This window comes from Tympanuchus pallidicinctus, unplaced genomic scaffold (genome assembly GCF_026119805.1).
Source record: "Tympanuchus pallidicinctus isolate F22 unplaced genomic scaffold, pur_lepc_1.0 scaffold3, whole genome shotgun sequence".
Classification (NCBI taxonomy): domain Eukaryota; kingdom Metazoa; phylum Chordata; class Aves; order Galliformes; family Phasianidae; genus Tympanuchus; species Tympanuchus pallidicinctus.
In genome coordinates this window covers 45,632,163-45,650,186 of record NW_026294747.1, presented here as the reverse complement: position 1 = coordinate 45,650,186, position 18,024 = coordinate 45,632,163, and the positions used below count along the sequence as shown (strand labels likewise).

The 18,024-nt window shown below is 35.0% G+C and overlaps 1 protein-coding gene across 2 annotated transcripts in view; it reads left to right on the top strand.

Annotated features, from left to right (window-relative positions):
• Window positions 1-18,024, top strand: part of ATG2B (autophagy related 2B) — a 43,481-nt gene that overhangs the window by 727 nt on the left and 24,730 nt on the right. For both annotated transcript variants that reach the window (XM_052693339.1, XM_052693338.1), the window contains exons 2-15: window positions 3,047-3,209; window positions 4,094-4,246; window positions 5,093-5,195; window positions 6,122-6,284; window positions 6,747-6,926; window positions 8,765-8,861; window positions 9,822-10,004; window positions 10,632-10,786; window positions 13,377-13,488; window positions 13,673-13,934; window positions 14,820-14,970; window positions 15,489-15,581; window positions 15,746-15,934; window positions 17,510-17,783. In XM_052693339.1, coding sequence (XP_052549299.1) covers window positions 3,047-3,209; window positions 4,094-4,246; window positions 5,093-5,195; window positions 6,122-6,284; window positions 6,747-6,926; window positions 8,765-8,861; window positions 9,822-10,004; window positions 10,632-10,786; window positions 13,377-13,488; window positions 13,673-13,934; window positions 14,820-14,970; window positions 15,489-15,581; window positions 15,746-15,934; window positions 17,510-17,783 — 2,278 coding nt within the window. The remainder of the gene's footprint in view (window positions 1-3,046; window positions 3,210-4,093; window positions 4,247-5,092; window positions 5,196-6,121; window positions 6,285-6,746; window positions 6,927-8,764; window positions 8,862-9,821; window positions 10,005-10,631; window positions 10,787-13,376; window positions 13,489-13,672; window positions 13,935-14,819; window positions 14,971-15,488; window positions 15,582-15,745; window positions 15,935-17,509; window positions 17,784-18,024) is intronic.

Below are 18,024 nucleotides of genomic sequence, written 5' to 3'. Positions count from 1 at the left end.
CGTGTTTAGAGCCAACCGAAGCATTATTCAGTCCTGGTGTGTATATTTATTTAATGTGTATATTTATTTATATTTATAAACGTATACGTGTATGTATACACCTGTACATACACACATATGCGTACTTCCAGCCTGCTGTAGTAATACAAAGTTCTGTGTCCCTCTTTGTAGTATTTCGTAAAGTTTCTGGGGTTAATTATCAATGTTACATGGTTGTACCTGTGAGTCCAGTGACTGTTGTGAAGAGCCTTAAGTGCTTGTGTGCGTCACTCATTGACTTTCAAGGCAGCGTATATGATTAAGTGCACAGGCTTACTGCTTTACACACTGCTTTCAAAACTGGTTTTTAGTATACTGCATTGTTTTAAAATAAATGCCTCAGGTTTTCACATAGTTCTTTTCCAGTTTCTATATGAAGTATGTTGGAGAGTGGCAGAAGACAGATTTTTGCTGAAATGCTCAGCATGACCAGCATTTTAGTGTAGGTTTTGTTGTTGTTCGGTGTTTTTTCTGTTTGTTTGCTTTCCGGTCTTCTGTGAGGCTTTAATTGAAATGTTGTGCCCCCTAGTGGGTGTCACAGCAGTCTTCATTATTTAAAACATAAATACTTTGAAACTGTAGCAGTTACAGTTACAGACAGTACTAAATGAATAGTTAGTTGTGTATACAGAGTGATTAAATGCATATGTGCTGATGTTCAGATTATCTTTCCCATTTGTAGATTAGCATTTGTCTTTCTGACTTGTAAACAAGGAGTGACATGTTTAAGGTTCTCTGCACGTGACTCTCATGTATGACAGATTGCAAAACAGATGTTGTGGAAGCTCTGTTTCCCTCTAGTCATCGTAAACTGGTTCTTGATGAATCACCAGAGTGAGTGTGGCTTGATCCTTGTCTTATCCATTTTTGTGGATGCTTTTACTCATCTTAATATAAGTCTTTTAGCCAATATTCTACATGTGTTTATTTATAGCTTATGGAGATAGTAGGAATGTGTGGGGCTGTTGGTGTAACTTCGTTGTTTCCTGGGCTGTTTAGAAAAGTTGGAATATAACCCACATTATTTGTGGTTGAATTTTAATATACACTGAGTAGTGCTTTAGTTGGTGGTATGACTGCAAATCCAGCTCTGTGTGTTCAGTCCCGTATGGGAGCAAGTCCTGATGACTGTACTTCACTTTTAAAATTTCTCTTAGAATGATCTAATTCTTTCTTTATGGGAACAATTGATCTAAAAATGCTTTATATCTATCTATCTATATATATACACGCACATATATATATTCTCCTTTAAAATAGTAAATTTCTGTTTAATAGGGAGCATACTTTAATATTTTTGTTGCAATGTAGCGAAAAGATTTCAGAGGTCAGATTTATTCAAAATTGGTTTCAAAATAGTTCACTTCCTTCTGTAGCAAATTTATCTATTAAAATCTGAGTAATTTAAATTATTTGGTGGTTATTTCAAATAAGGTTTTCATGATAAATAATTCCTTTTTTTTTTAATCTTTGGTTATTATTTATATTAATACATTTAATTCAAAATAAGATCTTAATGTCACTGAATCTTTACTAGTTGTTTGATTTTTAACTTCCTAACAGAACTGTTTCAGGCCCTGTTTTTTAGAAGTGGATGTCTTTTTCTACTTCTTGAGTCGACTTTGGAACAGAAACTGGAAAAGTAAACAAATTCTAAAAGCAAAGTTACTAAGAATGTAAACAGAGCAGCAAGTTAACATGACAGGTGCAACTGAAGGCTTAATGAAAGATCTTGTTTTCTAAAGTTTTTCAGTTCATTTTTATTTTTAAGTGATCTGAGGGAATAGCATTTTAAAAACAGAAAACATCTTTTAAATCCTTGCCTGTGTGTTAATCATAAGCTTACAGTTTTTGAGATAAAAATCAGTGTGTGTTTTTTTTTTTTTTTTCAAGACAGGAAGGCCAGAACCATGTGTCTGTATGTTTTTATCTGTCAAATACTATGTCTAAATAATACTGCAACCACATCTTTTGTAGAATCTTGTGTAGGAAGTTGCACTCACCAAATTTGGTTTTTGACTTAGATTTTTTTCGTTTTATTAGCCTTGATGGTGCTTATTTAACTAAAATGGAAGCTGTTGAACTTCTGAATCAGAGCACAAACAAGGGGGTTCCTTTTGTGTATGTGTGCATTGACAGGAATATACTGGGTTTTAAAGTTGGCTCTTTGGACTTCATGGTTGAAGTGAAAGCTCTATAATGCCAAAAAGATTCTTTTCTGAGGATTTGGGCAGCATTGAAGACCTGAGTTACATCTTCAGAGCTGCTTCCTTTTTTGTGATCAGTTTCATTCATCGGTAATACTCTTGGTGTTACTTAGGACAATGTGATTGCAGGTTTGTTTATAATATCACTATAGCAGATCTGATTAATGATAATGGAGCAGTTTCTGTAGAATATTGGTCTGTCAACCTAGTTTTGATTGTCAAAATTTTAAACTAGTGCTGAGCATAACTTTGAATGAGTTTAAATATTATTTAGAAATGGCAAGAGCAGTATGCAGTAAGGAATGATTATTTGGGTACAGTGTCCAATTATCACAGAGAAAACTAAAACAAGCAACACATTGGAATTAAGGTCTTATGAAATAGTCTTGTTACAAAAGCCAGATACCTGTGGTGGTTTTACTGTCAGCCTGTTTTTCACTGTCTGAAAGTATTGCCACAAAAATGAATAGATTGTACCAAAGTTATAACAGAATTTATTGATGTATTGTAAAAGCATAGGTTATACAGGTGCTCAGAGGTAAAACTGTATTATGCTGAAAGTTTAGAACTAAGTGGAAAACAATTTGCAGTGGAATCAAAATACTTGAAAATAACCAGTTTATTGTCTCTCTGAGTAGAATTCATTTTCTCCTAGCTTGATTTGTTTTATTTGTTATTATATTTAGTGTATGTTCTATGTGCACAAGTGTATAATATATATGCATTATGTTTTGTTAATATGCTGAAAATTACATGGTTCCTCTTTTGGTTATTTATTTTTTTTATTTTTTTCCTTCTAGTGTCTGAATGAGATCCTGGAGTCTGCAGATGCACCTTTGGAAGTCACAGATGGTTTTATTCAGTCAATTTCTTTATCTGTTCCATGGGGGTCATTGCTACAGGATAACTGTGCATTAGAATTAAAAGGATTAGAGATGGTCTTCAGGCCAAGACCAAGGCTTGGTAGGCTTGTTATTTATTTATTCATTCCCTTCTTTTGCAAGATATTTCAAGTAACTTACTTATTCATGCTCCACATCTCATTCTTCTTTGTTTAATTGGAACTAAATTGTGTGCAGTCTTACCTTCTGATGTGAAATTACTGCTTTGGAAGAATGGTAATATTAGAAGAAAGCTTTATTTATTCATTCGCATTTGTTCAGTTATATTTGATGCAGAGTACATTATAACAGTAGAAAGAATATGTCATGCAAGTTTTACTCTGAATTCTAAGCTGGAATGTTTTGTCTGTTTACCATGTGTGTGTTTGTGCTCAGCATTAGCTGATAGGATTTCAATTAAATTAATTTGATTGCTAAAATTTTTTGTTCAGCTTAGTACATGCTTTGCTTTTGGATTGCTGTTTTATTATTTTGCAGTTATTAGTTCAGGTCTGCGTTGGATATTTAAAGCATTTATAAGTTAATATGTTACAATAACCTTTTAAACTTACTCCTTCCTCAATATATATTGTATATACATGAAATATAATAGGAAACTGTAAAGTAATTCGTAAAGAGAATAATTTCTTTTGATTTCATTTTGCTGGTTATGCCTACAAGTCATACCAATACAGTAATATTTAAGTGAAGTTATTTACTTAAACCAGTGTTGAATATTGGTTACTCTTAACTCTGGTTTTATCTCATTTACATTGAATTTTCAATTACCATGATCATACCAATACAATGCAAATGGATTTTGAAGTTGCATATCCCACATAGACAGATCATAATGTCTTACTAAGCTGATGAAACTTATGTTGTTGTGCCAAATTTATTTTGTTTTGTTTTCATTGTTTCAAAATTTTTACAGCCAAACTTATTAATATCTCTTCTACTCTGCAGCATCTGGCTCTGAACCTATGTATTGGTCAAGTTTTATGACCAGTAGTATGCAACTTGCAAAAGAGTGTCTTAGCCAAAAATTGACAGATGAACAAGGAGAAGGGTCCCAGCCTTTTGAAGGACTTGAAAAATTTGCAGAAACTATTGAAACAGGTATGAATTCATTATTGAGATCTGAATGAATGTCACAGATTATCAATTTGTTTTGTGACTTGGTTTTACAAAATGACATTTCATTCACTATAACTTGCCTTGCATGTCTTCACTTGTTTACTATAAAGCTTAAATAAGAAAGCAGGAGAGGGGAAAAAAAAAAAACCAACAGATATACTTACAAATATATTTGTGCATCCCTTCAGTGGGCAGAATGAGCCATTCTTCAGGGCCAAATTGGCTTTTGTTTATACCAGAGTACATCCAGGCAAATCTCTGCTTCATTGAATGATAGGTGAGCTCCCTTGTTAGTGGTGATGCTTTCAAAGGAAAAAACAATAGTTTTTCAACCATTTTTTCCAGCAAACTGACCTGTTATGACATACTTCTCAATCTCTAATCATGCCATGCTGCTAGATGTTCTTTAGAAGATGTGTGTTTTTAAATGGAAGAAAATTAGGACTGATGCACATCATGCAGTGGAAAGCCTAGTGCTAGAAGGGAAATCTTTAAAATTGGTTCCAGAAATAGAAGTAGCAAGGTAAAACAACACATGGCCGTGTTTAAGCATTTAGACAATGTGGATAATGAAGCAGCAGGTGATTTAAGGATCATCCATGCTGAGATGTAGAACAACTTGATTTGAATTGTCACTTGCTCAGGTATTTGTGCGTTGAAGGTTGGTTGCACGATGTAAATGTGTGTATTAAACATTTAATGGTAGTTTACATTGCCACTTGAATTTTGCAATTTATTTTCATTGAGAATTTCCCCAACTTAAAGTGTTCATTTGGTTTATAAAAGTCATTACTGAGTAAAGATGACTTTGCTGTTTTCTCATTTAAGTACTACGAAGAGTGAAAGTTACCTTCTTAGATACGGTTCTGCGCATCGAACACGTGCCGGAAAATTCTAAAAGTGGAACTGCACTTGAAATTAGAATTGAAAGGTAAAAATTTTAATAGCAATCTGTTGATTTTTTTTTGTTTGTTTAAAGGACATTTTCTTGCCACTTTCTGTACCCATATGTGCAGTTTTTATATACAGTTAGACAGTAGTTCTTCAGCAACCAGGTTAAGAATACCTCTTATAAAGTCAGCGAAGAGTTTCTCCACTGAACATCTGTTTAACGTGTTTAAGCTAAAATATTTAATCATCAAATCAGAAGAGATCTAGATTTTTAAAGACAAGACAATGACCACTTCTGCAGTTTATGAACGCCATTTCTGAGAAGTTCAAATGTCAGTGGATAGTACTAGCAAATGAGGCGACCTCTCACTTGAAAGAAGTAGCATGTTGTTTTGATGTTTGATACATTTTAGGTATGGAATAGCAGATGTGTTTTTCCACTGCAAATTCAGTTATGTGGAGACTTTTCAAGAGTTTGCTGTTTATTCTAGATCTCAGTATTATGATGTAAGAAATGTAATTGCACAGAAGATGTATGGAATTGGAATACATTTTCTCTATTTCTAACTTCTAGATTATTTCTTTCGGGTAGTTTTTATAGACTACACAAACGTTATGTGGTAGATTTTCCAAAAATCAAGGTTCTGAAACAAGTGTTATGTACATACCAGTAGAAACAATTGTATGGAAGTGTTGCACAGACTCTTTATCATCAGGTTAGACATAAGTACTAGGGTAATACACTAGGATATATTGCACTGAAAGCATGCTGCATTTGTCATGTAGAAAATTCAAGATTTCCACCCATTCCCAGAGAGTGGTGGTTTCTCCTTTCAGGGCAGTGAACGGCATTGTAAATAGTCTGAAGAGAGAGAAAGTATATACAAACTTAGAGGCCATATGGCACAATAAAGGTAAAAATTTGCATGTTCCTACCATCTTTATTTCCTTGCTTTTGTCTCCCAGAACTATGTACTGTGATGAAACTGCTGATGAGTGCTCTGGAATTAATGTACATCAGCCCACAGCTTTTGCTCACAAGTTACTTCAGCTCTCAGGTGTCTCTTTCTTCTGGGATGAGTTTCCCGCATCAACAAAGTCCTCCCCAGTCTGTTCAGCTACACAGCTGGTAAAATTAAATGCAATATGTAAAATGTCACATGATGAAGGATGGAATGTAATGTTGTGCTTGTATATTAGATTCATTCTAGAGGATATAGAAATTAAACTTCTACTTGAATCTGTGCTTAGTGACTTTCATAATCTCTTCTGTTAGTTTTGGCAAGGGGAAGAAAATAAATTTTACTCAGTCCTAAAGTCTCTAAGATGATATTGTACTGGAATCTGGATGCTAGTTCTAATATGTGGAAACACAAGTTAATATTCTGTGGAAACTTGATCAAATTTTTGTGAGGGCCTGATATTTCAGATTTTACTTGTTTCTTAACAGTTACTAATAAGTATGTTTTAACAGTAAAGTCAAAATTATAGTTGTTTATAACTATTTCTTTTGTGATAAGCTTATGCATGTTTACGTCTTTTTAATAAGAAATGACATACATTCTAATTCCTCTCTGTGTAACCTTTCAAGGCAACTGAACCAAAGCTTTCACCCAGCTGGAACCCAAAAATCAATTATGAGCCTCACCCACAATTAACAAGAAACTTGCCAGAAATTACTCCTTCTGACCCTGTGCAGATCAGTAAGCTGATTGGTAGAATGGAGTTGAGCCTAACGTTAAAGCAAAATGAAGTACTTCCTGGAGCTAAGGTTAGTCATGCTTTCCTGATGTTTAAATTAATAGGCACAGAAGACTTTATTTTTGCTACTGCATAACAAAAAAAAAAAAAAGTAACAATACTTTTAGTTTTTGTTCTAGGTTCTTTCATTCAGAATCAATACATATCTCTAATAAGACAGCTCTACAGTGGCCAGTTGGTGTGTTCTCAGGATTTGTAATAAAAGGCAGGAAAAATGTACAAATGTTTTCTGTTAACAAGTACATAACTGTTAGGATTTTTCTACTTATATGAATAAGTACATAAGTCCAGTTTGGTTTTTATGGGTCTATTTTTTTTATTTATTTATTAAATGGGGAGGTGCATTATCTACTTTGGTATTCTCTTGCTATTTCAATTCAAAGTGAATTCAAATATAAATACAAAAAATGCACTGACATCTCTTAAAGGAGGATTCCTGTGTTGTGGAGACAAACTGAATTTATATATTGCAGTGAATCTTGAGAAAATAGTTTTGTTTTCATTATACTCCCACTGCTTTCTTGATCCATTTTTTTTTCCTTGTAGCACTGTGACTGACTTTGCCTATGTACGTGTGGAATGTTTAAATGTCTGATTAAAAACACTTATGTTTTTAAAAGGACATAATTATAACATTGCTTACTGAGGCTACAGCACTGAGGCATTGTAAAGCTCTTGTGAACTCTTCCACTTCTGAATTTTTACATTAAAATTAATAGCAATCAAATAATGATGCCAAATTTAAGTGCCACCATTTAAAATAATGCTTTATTTGACTTATAAAGATAAAAGAAACAAAGCAATTGAAAATAGTGTTTTAGCTTTTTTTTTTAAAAAAAAAAAAAAAAAGTGTGAGCATATAAGTAAACTTGTATAAATATATGCTCTCTGATATTAAAATAATGTTTTAACAATTGTAGGATTGCAAGGAAATAGTGTTTTACCACGTTATCTTCCATGGGCTGCAGGGGGCACCTCTGCTTCAGTGCTTGTGGCATCTTCTCCGCTCCTTCTTCTTTGACCTTGAGTTTTGCACAGTTTTTTCTCTCAACCTTCTTTTCTTTCTCAGACTGTGTAGCATTTTGCCTTTTCTTAAATATGTTTTCACAAAAGTGAGACTTTGCTGATGGACTCAGCTATGTCCCAAGGAGAGTCTTAATACAGGAGCCAGCCCTGTACAGCACCTGGCCTCTTCTCACAGAATACCCTTGCAGCATTCCCTGCTACCAGCTCTTTGTCACTGACACACAATAAAATGAGTAATAATCATGAGTTGACCAATGTCTAGGAGTGTAGGAATCTAGAACTGACAAATCTGTACAAGTTGTTACGATAAACTTACCTTGAGTAGATCTTCCGAGGTAAGAGGTTTGCTTTGTTGAACACTGTCAAAGCAATGAGACATTTAAAAACAGCCCCACCCAGTCACAAGGAAGTATTCATGTCTGTTAATCTCTACAATAAGAGTAGTTCTGAGGAGAACTTTCACAGCTTCTAAAATCTACTTCAGAGGATGTTGATTTCAGTATTTTGTAATTTGTACGTAATACTAACCTTATACTGTTGATTGCTTTTAGAAATGTTGAGCAAGCAAAACTACTGGCATTCTTGAATTTCCCTATTATGTGTATTATCTGTATTTAAGGAAGTAAATTGTGGGTGGCAAATCTGTGTTCATCATGCCAAGCTACAGATTGGTAGCAATACATAATTAAAAGTTCTGGGTGTTTAGAAGATAAAAATTTTACTGAAATGGATGTATTCTGTATAGCATGAAAATCTACTATCAAAATCATTGAGACTTCAGAAGGAAAACTGTGTTCATGATTTTGTTTTTCCTTCCTTTAGTTGGATGTGGATGGACAGATAGAATCTATACATCTATTTTTGTCACCCAGGCAAGTGCATCTTCTGTTGGACATGGTAGCAGCTATTGCTGGACCAGGCAAGTGAACATCTTGTAAATATTAAATGTGGGCTTGTGTGTACAAAAATGAAGATTTACAAGATAAACAAGTTTCTTTACTGGAGAAAAATGTTTGTGGTGATAGATTATTCTTTTCTGTTTGGTTTTAGTAAAAAGCTCTGTAGCTGCTCTGTGTAGTACTGTGATACTGCAATTCAGTTGCCGATTGTCTCTTAGTTCATAACCAACAGTGTTGTAGACAATAAAATAAATTGGGAGAGTAGAATACAACAGTTGGGGAAATGATAGTTGGAAATGGTCAGGAAGCCGGAACAGTTTTGGTTCTTATAGCTTCTATCTGACCAGATGAGCTTAGCTAATCCAGTTAGTTCTTTGTACTGTGCTTTGGAAACAGGCACCAAAAACATTAAATAGATGATGCTTGAGGAAAAATTTGTATTTGCTAAGTAATCAACAAACTGTACTTAGATCATGGCAATAACAAGATAAGAATGTTTATTTTTGTTGTTGCTTTTTTTTTTCCCTGTGTGTTCCTGATGTAACAATGCTTACTATTTGGATGGACAGTTAGTTGTCTTTTTGAGAAGATTTGTCAAATCCTTGCTGCTTGCTTAATAGTCTTCTGATGATGCTAATATTTTTCTTTTACTGGACCTGTTAATTGGCTTTGGCTAACTGAAAAAGCATTCCCATTTGTATCATCTTAAAACCTGAGATTTTTGTAATTCCTTAGTAGTAAAATCTGCATATATGACCATAAAATACTCCAGAGTTGCAAGTAATGCTAGAGAGTGAATTTGGGTGTGTGTGTGTGTGTGTGTGTGTGCATATATATATATATTCGAATAATACATATGCACACATACCCCAGCACCAACAGCTAGTTAATTTTCAGATTTGGTTCTGAGTTTTTTTATAGATATTGGTAAGAAAATAACAGTGCATTTTGAATTTTGTAATTTTTTTTCTTCCATTCAGAAAGCCTAAGCAGGATAGAATTGTCTAATAAAGATAGGAAGAACCGGCCAATGCAGCAGGAAGATGAGTATCGAATTCAGATGGAATTGAAACGTTATTTAAGAAAAGAGTCTTTATCTGCAGGAGCCTCATCTGAACAAAGCTTCTATGAGACAGAGACAGCCAGAACGCCTTCTAGTCGTGGCAAGTATAAAAGTGATATGGCATAGCAGAAAGCCCATTGTTAGATTATATAGAGAGATTATATACAAGATTATATAAAATAGCTCTTGAGTTTTTATTCTTGGTAGATTAAGTATCAAAGTAACTTTGATGTAGAATTATTCTAAGCCATTAGTTACACGGTTGAGTAAAAATGAGTATCAGGCTCAGTGAGGTTAGACTAGGCTTCATTTAGAAGAGTTCGGTAATCTGTATGCACATTTAATATGTGCAGCATGGTAAATGCATGTGAACTGTCACATCTTTTCAACACACTGAGGAAATGAAACACAGAATGAAAAACAGTTCAATTGTTCTCGTATTTACATTTTTATTTGCTTTTTTTTTTTGCTGTTTTTTATTTGAGATGTAATATATTAATTTGTCAAGAGAGTGTATGAGCTTAAAGAAATAATGTCAACTTGAATATGAAGTCAAATGTTCTGTTTTCTAATATTTTTAAGGTTATTAACTTGGAACTCCTGTAAATAATATATTTGTTTGACTGTTCTGTCTAGCTGTTGGATTTCTGAACTTAGAAATGCATTTCTTTCAAAAATATTAGAGAATATTAGAGAATAATTCTTTAATATGTGTGATTCTCATTAGAGGAAGAAGTTTTCTTCTCAATGGCTGAAATGGACATGTCTCACAGCCTTTCCTCCCTTCCACCTCTTGGAGACCCTCCAACTATGGATCTAGACTTGTCTTTAACTAGTACGTATACCAACACACCAGCAGGATCTCCACTGAGCACAACAGTGGTATGTACAGTATTAGCTATATTTAAAATCTCCCTGAAATCAACCTTTTCTTTCCTCTTTATTTCTTTGTGTTCTATAAATATTCTTTACAATATCAAGAGCTGTAGCAAAGCTAGTGTAATCGAACGTGTTAACTCAAACGTTTGTATCTGAGGACAGGCCAGTCATTGTTCAAGAACTTCACTAAGGCAGTGAAGGTGTTTAGATCTGACAGTTTTTCCTTGAAGGCTTCATTGAAAGATTGAAACTGTATTGGAAAGATTCTCATCTGTTTGGCTACTGAGACAGGAAATTGAATGTATTTGTTTTCAATTGCTTTGATATTATGTAGAAAACTTATGAAAGATCCTTTTGTTTTTGTAACTGAATATTTGGATTTTCTTTTATTATGGATTACATAGATGATGGCAATAAAAAGCAGAAAATCATTGTATTAATATCTGATATGAGAAAAATGTATACTGTTTATCTTTTCAAAATTTGTTAGGTGGCCTAATGTTTAGTTAAAACAATGGAAAACGTATGCTTTTTACACAGAAACAGGAGAATATATTTTGAGTGAGAGAGGAAGTGTATCCATCTTTACAAATATGTGATAAAGGCTATTGTAAAATTAAGAAGTATAACCTCAAGTAAAGCATATGTGCATAATTCACTTGAGTTTTAACAGGCCATGAAATGGTATGCTATTGATTATGTACAGACAGATTATGTAAAGACATAGAGATCTTGGAAAGGGTCCAGAGGAGGGCGACTAAGATGATCAGGGGGCTGGAGCACCTCCCCTATGAGGACAGGCTGAGGGAGTTGGGCTTGTTCAGCCTGGAGAAGAGAAGGCTGCGGGGCGACCTCATTGCAGCCTATCAATACCTGAAGGGAACCTACACCCAGGAGGGGAGTAAACTCTTCAGAAGGGCTGATAACAGCAGGACTAGGGGAAATGGATCCAAGTTGAAGGAGGAAAGATTTAGGTTGGATGTTAGGGGGAAGTTCTTCACAAGGAGAGTAGTTAGGCCCTGGAACGGGCTGCCCAGGGAGGTTGTGGATGCCCCGTCCTTGGACGTGTTCAAGGCCAGGTTGGACGGGGTCCTGGGCAACCTGATCTAAATGTGTATGTTTGGTGGCCCTGCTAGGCAGGGGGGTTGGAACTACATGATCCTTGAGGTCCCTTCCAACCCAGGTGATTCTGTGATTCTGTCATACAGATTGTCACTTTGTTATTTGCTAGATCACACATATGCACACATATGTGTGGATTGCTCTGAAAGTAATGCCTCCTATTTATTTCCATGGAAACTGCAGAGTACACAAAAAGCACAATAACACTCTGTGATGGAGACTGTTCTCTGCCTTTTCACCAGCCATGAATAAGAGCCTGCATGCTGCGTTCGTAAGAATGGGCAACGGTGGAGGTGACCCACTCTTTCACAGCTGCTGTGACACTGTCATTGCTAGGAAAATGTTGTCCCTGCAGTGCATCTTCCATCATTCTACACAGATGGAAGTCAGAAGCTGCCTAATGGATGTTGTAGGACAGTTCAGCCATGATTAGCAGTGTGCTCCACAGTCTTCAAACTGACATGAGGCATGGTGTTATTGTGTTGTAAGAGAAAGGTTTTTTTTTTTCTTTGGCCTGACTCTGGAAGTTTGATCCTTCAGTTTAGTCAGCACTGTAATGTAGTGGTCAGAGTTGTTTTTTGTTTTTTTTTTTCCTGTTTGTTTTTGTTTTCCTTTTTCTTTTGTCTGGGTTCCAGGAAATCCAGAAAGATTACCTCTTTCCTGCCCCAAAAGACCATCACATCACTTTACTCACTGTGTCTTGCACTTTTTCTTTGATGGGGACTTCATGTCACCACTGTGTGGACTGCCATTTTGACTCTGTTCTGTGGTGTTGATACTGCATCTCCTACCAGTGATCATGCTATCCAGGAAACCTTCAGCCTCATGTTGGCTCAGTGAGTCCTGACAAACTTGCATACAGTGTTCTTTCTGTTCCAGAATGAGCACTTGTGGGACCCAAATATTAGTAATCTCACGTTCCAGCATTGCCACTACCACTTCCAATGGACCGAAGCTGATGTTAAGCCCTGTACACATTTCCCTGTTCGTAATCTGCTGATTTGTGTGGATGAGCTGATCGAGACAGTCTTCATTTCATAGTGTGACTGTACATGGCTATCTGAAACATGGCTTGTCATTCATATTGCTGCCAACTACTGCAGAAACACAGCACCCACCTTATTGCTGTGCTCACATCCACTCTTTGGTCTCCCTAAATGTTCAGCAAGCATTGATGAACGTCAGTGGATGCAATTTTTTTCTTCGTGAAGGAATTCAGTTTCACACCTCTGCTTCTTGTCGGATGCCTTTTTGTCAGATTACCCCTCTGCTGCCATCTGTTGCTTGGCAACAATGGAATAGTAATGGAAATGTTCAGCCTCTGTTGCTTTACTTCCAACATTCACCTCTGACAGTGTGAGCTAATGTAATAACATAGGAGGCATTACTTTTGGAACAGCCACCTTTTTATGCACATATATACATACACATCTATTTAGCAAAGTTAAGATCATACATATTTTTGTTTTAGCTTCAACCAACCTGGGGTGATTTTCTTGATCGTAACAAACAAGAACTACAGCCTCCAAGAGGTTCTTCACTTGCAGCCAATGTGGTTCACCAGGCTTCCTTAAGGAGGACGTGTAAGTAAAAATGCTGATTTGCATTCTGCTCCCTAGATGATACTTGAAATAAATTTTGATTTAGCAATTTGGTTTAAAAAAAAAGAAAAAAAAAAAAAAAAAAAAAAAAGAAAATGAAAAGAAAATAAAAAGTAAGATGACGTTATGAATTTGTTGTTTACACAGACTTAATTTTATATTTCAGCTATTCCATCCAGATCTGTTTCTGTGGATGAATCCAGACCTGAGCTTCTTTTTAGACTCACAGTGGGAACTTTCTCAGTGTCTGTACTTCATATTGACCCTTTACCTCCACCTGAAAGTTCACTGAACCATAACCCTTTGACACCAATGGCTCGAGATTTCTTTGCCCGAATAGAAAAGATTGAGCCAGTTAAGTTTGCAACTGAAGATTTTCTGTCCTTCCGAGAAGTATTTTCAGAAGCTTGTTCTCATGATCACCTTAGGTATAACTTTGCTTATTTATAAACCACTTAAATATATATATATACACATACATATATATGTCTGTTAAGTAAGCTTGAATAAACAGTAAAGTTTATATCCAGTGGGCTTGCTACTTAACTGAATGTTGGATTGTTCATTTCAAAATAGCCTTATGTTTTGACACCTTCTGTCTAAGACTACTGCTGTTTTTATTAAAAAAAACAAAACAAAACAAAACAAAAAACAGAAGTGCATAAACAATAAAGTGAGCCTAGCTCCCTTCTATTACAGATTGATTAAACTAGGTGCAGTTTCTTCTGCAGAAAGCTATGGAATCGGGATCATTATGTAAATGATTTCTTTAGAAATAGTTATATTTTTAGGACCAACTTTATTGCAAAAAAAGGATTCTGTTTTGAGAAACTTAGGTTTTTACTTACTGCAAAATACAAATTCAATACAGTTAAGAAGATCCTGCTTCAGAAACAATTGTTTTTTGTCCAGAAATCTTAATTGTCCCAGCACAGTCTCAAATACAGAACATTTAAGAGAGAAAATGTAATTTCTTAATTTATGGCTCTAATCTAAGCTTTCTTAGGCATCAGACTTTGTCCAAATAAGGATGTTAGATTTCCAGCTTTTCTTGAATTACCTGTTAAGTTAGATGTCTGAAGTGGTCTTAATGAATTTCTGTACATTAATCGTTGTTGAACATGTGATGTGAAATCCTTTCATTATGTTGCTGAAGTGATAACTAGAAAAATCTTTTTAAGTTACAAATTTTAACAGTTTTAATGATATTTAAAAGGTTTGCAGTGATACTTTTTTCCCATGCTGAAAGCTTGACTTTTCTTAATGTTATTGATTCATGCTAATATCTGTAATTTGTAATTTTTGTAATTCAGGTTTATAGGTACTGGTATCAGAGTCTCCTATGAACAAAGACAAAGGTCTACTTCTCGAAGTTTTAGTACGGATTTATCCATTGGGAATATGGAGTTTCTGGAATGCCTTTTCTCTACTGACTCTCATTCCATTCAGCCTCACTATACAGAGGTAAAAAAAAAAAAAAAAAAAAAAAAAAATTGGGCATCTCCCCAGAGAATATAAACTGTGTAGTTTAAAATGCTAGATTTTTGAAATAGTTACAATATATATGTAAAAAGTTGATACATGCTGTGGTTTCAAGATATGTTTTAAGATCAGACGTTGAACCAAGCTGCTGTCATATCTGTCAAAAGTGGTAATAGTTAGCCAAACTTTACTGGTTTATTTCTCTTTCAAATATGCTTAACTCAGTTTGGGAATTAGAGTAAGCATTTTCCAAACACTAGCTCATGGAGCTAAGGAATGGGGAAGTTCCTTCAGGTGATGATTAGTGTTCCAGCTCTTTTAATGATGAGAAGCTCTAATAAAGTGAGCAAAGGGATTGAGTAAGGGGTTGGGCCAAGGCTCTATTCACTGACTTGAATCCAGGATTACATGCTATCTTTTTTAGTAAAAATATCATAAATGTCTTCACCTATGGCAACTCTTCTTCTTATCCATTAATTGTCTTGACTATTGTTTTAAAGCTGCTGACATTTCGTTCTGAAGAAGAAAACGATTCTCATGCTCTGCCATGCCTTCAGCTTCATTATAAGCATTCAGACAATAGAGGACCTCAGGTAAGGAGGAATATTAAAAACACCATGTTTCTACATGGTAGCCTTTGTTCTGTTCATTTTTACAAGAAGGTATCTTGTACAACTGTTATATATATACAACATACAATTATTTGCTTCATTATATTATTTTTAAGGATTTTAGTACTTTTTCTCTTTCTTTTCAGGGTAGTCAAGGCAGACTTAGTTCTATTCCACAGAAAGCAGAGTTACAAATAAAGTTAAGTCCAGTGTTTTGTGAGCTGGATATTAGTATTGTGGACAGATTAAATTCCTTACTTCAACCACAGAAACTAACTACGGTGGAGATGATGGCATCTCACATGTATACTTCATACAACAAACACATAAATCTGGTAAGTTAAAAATGGAATTTATTAACAAACATGCTGAATCTTTGCAACAGGAAGACAGGTCAGTTTTCTAACCTTTGGGATTTTTTTGTTGGTTTATAAGTTCTGATAAAGATCAGAAGCTGTCTGATTTGAATATCATTTTAGATTCAGTGATTGCATGTGTGATAACAGACCTAAAGACTATGATAGCTTCTTCATAAACTGTGTAAGTGCACAGATTTTTGAGACAGAACCGGACAAAAAGGGGAAATCTTGAATGATTGCTAATTTCGAATCTGTCCTGTCATGCCCTTTAGCAGCAGTATTTGTTGCTTATAGTTTTACATATGTGTTGAAATTTTAAGTTGTCAGCCCAGTTTTCTGTACTGTGCCATATCCAGTTTTGGTGCAGCTAAAGGGATGGTCAACAGATGCCTTGCATTGTAGTGATTGAGGGCAAACAGAAGTTGCATCTTGTTAATCTTTGTTCAAGGTTTCAGGAGGATTAATATCAGTATATTTAGTATAAGAATGTTTAACTTGAAAGGTTCTTTTTCAAGTTACGTAATAGAGGTTTAATGCAACTGACTGATTTTTTCACATAAAAAAAACTGTCAAAGGATTTTATTGCTCCATTGATTACAGAACAATTAGTTTTCAAAATGTAATTAAGACAGTCCAGATATCAGTGAATGAAATTTTGCTAATAGTATAGAAAATGTACAAGATATTAACAACTTGTGTTGATACAGTTATGTTCTGAAAATTTGAGTCTTTTCATTGATGGTCAACAGGAAGCAATCCACAGGGAAGTCTTGAATGACGCATGTCAGTGATAGGAGCTGGAATCCAGGACATACTGAAAGGGGCAGCCATGCATGCTGATAGTTCTTGGCTTCTCAACAGTAGCATTTGATTTATTAAATCTCTGAGTAGTAATTTTATCAAGGTCACTTGTTTTGTTCAGCCTAAAGAACAGAAGGCTGAGGGGCAGGTGCTGATCTCTAGTGACAGCAGCAGGACCCTAGGAAACGGCATGGAGCTGTGTCAGAGGAGGGTCAGACTGAGATTCTTCACCAGAGGATAGTGAGCATGGAGGAGGCTCCTCAGGACAGCTGTCACAGCACTGAGCTGCTGTGAGTTGAACAAATGTTTGGATAGCACTCTCAATCTTTGAGTATTTGAATTTTGGGTAATTTTTTGTGGAGATGGCTGTTGGACTCAGTGCTCCTTGTGAGTCTCTTCCCACTGTGACATTCTGTGCTTCTATAGTATCTCCTAACTGCTGCTCAGTATGGTTAGGAACTCTTACTCTAATTTGAAGGGGAAAACTAGCCATTTATCAAAGATTGCTACCTCTGTTGTAAGTACTTGACTTAAAATTAAGGTTTTTAACAGTATCAGTAACAGAAGAATAACCTGAGAAGTAATAATGATTGGTCCTTATGTATTTTGTGTAATATATGAAACTGAGTTGTTTTTTTTTTTTTTTTTTTTTTTTTAAGACTATTACAGGAAAAGCTTTCTCCGTAGTTATTTTTAGCATTATTTTCTCTAATACATATTTTTTTACTTTTAACTTTTTATTTGTTTTAGCATAAAGCATTCACTGAAGTTTTTCTGGACGATTCGCATACTCCTGCAAACTGTAGAGTTTCAGTTCAAGTCACTGCCCCTGCATTAAATTTGTCTGTTCGCTTCCCAATACCTGACCTGCGGTCAGATCAGGAAAGAGGACCATGGTTTAAGAAGTCACTTCAGAAAGAGATTCTTCATCTTGAATTTACAGATATAGAATTTAAAACAGAGTTTGTTGGAGGCTCAACTCCAGAACAAGTTAAATTAGAACTTACTTTTAAAGAGCTTACTGGTAAGTGTGTTCACATTTTTTGAATATTCTTTTTTTATTATTATTTTTACCAGAAATTACACAGTTGACACAAAGGTCTTACATTGAGGATTAGTAATTACTTCTCTCCTCTTGATGGACTATCTTTCCATCTCCATTTTAGAGCAGATATCTCTCCTGCAGTGTAATGTTCTGTGCTAGATATTAGCATAAGTCAGTTAGTACAAAGAGGAGATGAGAATAATGTACATGGGTGCAGTGC